Source organism: Vigna umbellata, chromosome 4, assembly GCF_029865625.1.
Source record: "Vigna umbellata cultivar VRB3 chromosome 4, Vumbellata_1.0, whole genome shotgun sequence".
Lineage (NCBI taxonomy): Eukaryota > Viridiplantae > Streptophyta > Magnoliopsida > Fabales > Fabaceae > Vigna > Vigna umbellata.
In genome coordinates, this window is record NC_142168.1 from 41766414 (window position 1) to 41769831 (window position 3418).

A 3418-nucleotide genomic window follows, 5' to 3' on the forward strand; every position below is an offset into this window, starting at 1 on the left:
ACAAAACTAGTAGTGACAATTTAGTTATTGTCACATTAATAGTAACATATTTATAGATTTTAATGACAAATATTTGTTACTCAAAATAATTTTTCTCATAGTGACTTCTGGGATATCAAAGAAGAGCTCAACTTCCATGCACTTTCAGCACAAACATACAGTAAAAATTTATCATATTATCATACATTAAGGAAAAAAAATGGAGATAAGATGACAAAATTTTATTGAATATTGGTGTACAATTGTTTTACATCAACATAGTGAGTATAAATTAAACACATAAGAGAAAGTTTGGTTCATCAGATTGCAGGGAAACTCAATGTTTTGCATTTACTTCTATTGCAGGACTTGTCTTCCTACTTCTCTCCCTAAAGCTTCTGCATGAGGACAAACTCGGAATGCACCATGGCGAAGACTTAACTGGTTTCTCTCTAATGGAAGCACGATCCTCACTCATGGTTCTTTCACTACTACAAGTAGAGTTAGCCCCTGAGATAAAAGGAGTGCAATTTGCAGATTTTACCATAACATGTTGTGTGGTTGGTTTCACTGCTTTGTGTCCATGGCAATCATCAACTTTCTCATCTTTCACACTTTCACGAAACAGTTCCAACAGTTTCTTTTTCTTCTCTGGGGATGTTTCAGCAACAGAAATAGAACCAGGAATTCTACACCTAGAAGGGGTCCCAAAAGTATGGTGAACTGGTGTTGTCCCTCTAGATGGTGTGAAGTCTGCATAAAATGAAATAGACTATAGAGCTGAAGGTGGTTGGAGAGAGTAATGAAAATCAAGTGAAAAGAAAAGTTACAAAAAAAATGGTAAAACAACATATCCAAAATTTGTCATGACCAATGAGTTCTTCCTCCATAAACTGTCCATGCAAGCTAAATGTCATGCTATAAATCATGACAGTGTGCTGTTCACCAGCATATATTATGATGACATTAATTTTGATGCAGTTTTATCAACCATGTAAGACTTTTAAAGGAGTTATTGAACACATTATATATAACAGTTAGATATGAAATTGTTTTCACAAGTGTATACACAGAAAATGACCAAGTAAACTAATTCAGCCAGAAAAGGACACCAAAAGAAAGAGAGTTACAGGATATCCTTACCACCATTGACACTATAGAAATCATCTTCACAGTCTGAGTCTAACCAGGGCTTGGAATCAAAAAATGCTTCCTCTTTGGTGCCTGTTCAGGAAAATAATGCCTTGTGAATTGCAAACATAGATATGAAACCTATGAGAAAGTATTTTAACAAATGAAACAAACTCATACTCCCAAACACCTCATTGATTCCTGTACAAGCAAGCACTTGAACCAATCATTTTAGAGCAACATGTCAAGAACAATCACGCACATAGATCCAGATCAACACAAGCAGCAGAGTGTAAAGTTTATCAGAAAAGACAGATTAACAATTCTTTGACACCCAATACTTTAGTCTTCATCTCTTTTTTACTGTAAGAAAATTAGAGTTACTGTTACCAAAAGTCTGGAAGATTCAAAGACAGTGACCACTCTCACTTGTAATAAGCATCACCATGAAACAATAGCCGGTACAGTTAAAAGTATCAATGTATGAAATTAAATCAACAAGAAGCAACAAATAAAATATCAAGATGTGATAAATTCAACCAGCAGTTTCCCTGGAATAAGCATGGTGCATGAAATTCTAAAACCTGTTTACAGATATACTGTTCTTGTTTTCAAATGATGTTTGTAATGTAAGCTTAATCCTAAGCCCAGATTGAATCTGGCAAGATAAAGTATTGTTTAGCAAAAGGAGAAATCATGTTCAATAGGTAAACTATCAGAAAATTCATGTACAGCAAAAATATTGATCACATTTCTCATGCAGTATAGACATTGAAGGAGAAGAATGAATACTATCCAAGGATGTCTCAATCAAAACAAACAAGAAAACAATGATGATTTATTTCCCAATTAGATTATGGTGTAAGAACGGCTCATCAAATAAATCAGCATTTTTCTATATTCATCGTAACACAAACAATAATGTATACACATTGAATATACAGTATTTCTGGAACATGAAAAAAAAAAATCTTCATACTTTTTTAATTGGAACTCTCCTGTCATATTCATATATGCACAATACAAATCATGAAACCAGTGAGAGACATCACAGATGGATGGGGCCATTTATAACACGTGTCTTCCTCCAATTGGAGAATGCAACCGACTAAAGAGGATCCAATAATTTTCCACTTGGGTATCATGACCAAATCATAGCTAAGTACAACAGATATTAAATTAAATTTATAAATCAATTGGACCAAAAATCACAAACAAAGATGCAAAACAGATCACCAGAAACGAAAAGGCAGAAGAATAAAAGAGAACCCTGCTTCAATAAAATCAAGCATCAACACTGAAAAAGATCATATAACTTTGCCAAAAGAAATTTAAAAGGAAGAAAAAAAAAAACTTTTTTTCAATAATCTTAGGATCACACATTCAACGAAATAGCCAGGAACATTCACACATTAATAGCAACAGAAGTCACGAGAAAGTTAAGAAAAGTCTTCATCTGCAATTTTGACCACAACATCAAGGTTTTTAAAATCACTGTAGCCACAATTGTGTCACCTTTACGGGCAATCGCCCCACAACATCAAGAATAACGGATTTAAAATTTTGGACACAAAAACAGAGAAAAACAACCAATGAACACAACATCTGCAGAAACAAAAAAAAAACGAGCTTACCATGGTCCGTGAAGTTGGTCGTTGACCACTTAAAATCCCCATTTTGGGGCTGTCCCTTAATGGGTGATGGAGGAATGACAAGCCTCTGAGATTTGGAACCCAACGAGAGTTTGAGCTTCATGTCTGCGTTAGACTTTCTGGGGACCGAAGAACACGAACCCATCACTGAAAAGACAAAAGCTTTAAGATCATCACGGTCACTGGGTGACAGAAAAACCAGAGTTAATGCTCTGCACTTGCTTGAGAGATAGAAAGGGAAGAAGTATGTGTAAAGCGTGTGAATATGCGTGGGTTTTTGGTGTTATACTTAAAGGGCAGGGAAAAGTTGTGTTTGTGAGAAAAATGGAAGTTAAAGAGGATTGGCCTTGAAAGCGAAGTTATGTGAACAACATTTTGTTGTATTATATGATCCTACCAAAGGTGTTATGGTAAGGGATGTGCATAATGTAACGAGGATGTGGATTTTGAGAGATGGGTCCCATGGGAAAATCAATGGTTTGTTGGAGTTGGAGAAAGATGACTCTCTTATTACAACAATTGATTTTATCCTGACTGACAACTTTTTAGGTTTTAACCTTATTAAGATTAGCAGTTTCTTTTCCTTTCCTTTTACATAGTTTTAATATTTTTTTCCCACATTCATCGTATCAGGAGTTATGAATACGAGAAACCGT

The 3418-nt window shown here is 34.8% G+C and overlaps 1 protein-coding gene across 1 annotated transcript; it reads right to left on the reverse strand.

Moving 5' to 3' along the window:
- Positions 1–200: 200 nt before the first annotated feature.
- On the reverse strand, positions 201–3110 carry LOC124838611 (uncharacterized protein At3g27210-like). The gene is made up of 3 exons (XM_047314259.2): positions 2745–3110; positions 1123–1203; positions 201–732 (listed from the first exon to the last, which is right to left on the reverse strand). The coding sequence occupies exons 1-3, from the start codon at positions 2905–2907 to the stop codon at positions 317–319; spliced, it is 660 nt and encodes a 219-aa protein (XP_047170215.2). The 5' UTR covers positions 2908–3110; the 3' UTR covers positions 201–316.
- Between the last annotated feature and the right edge of the window lie 308 nt (positions 3111–3418).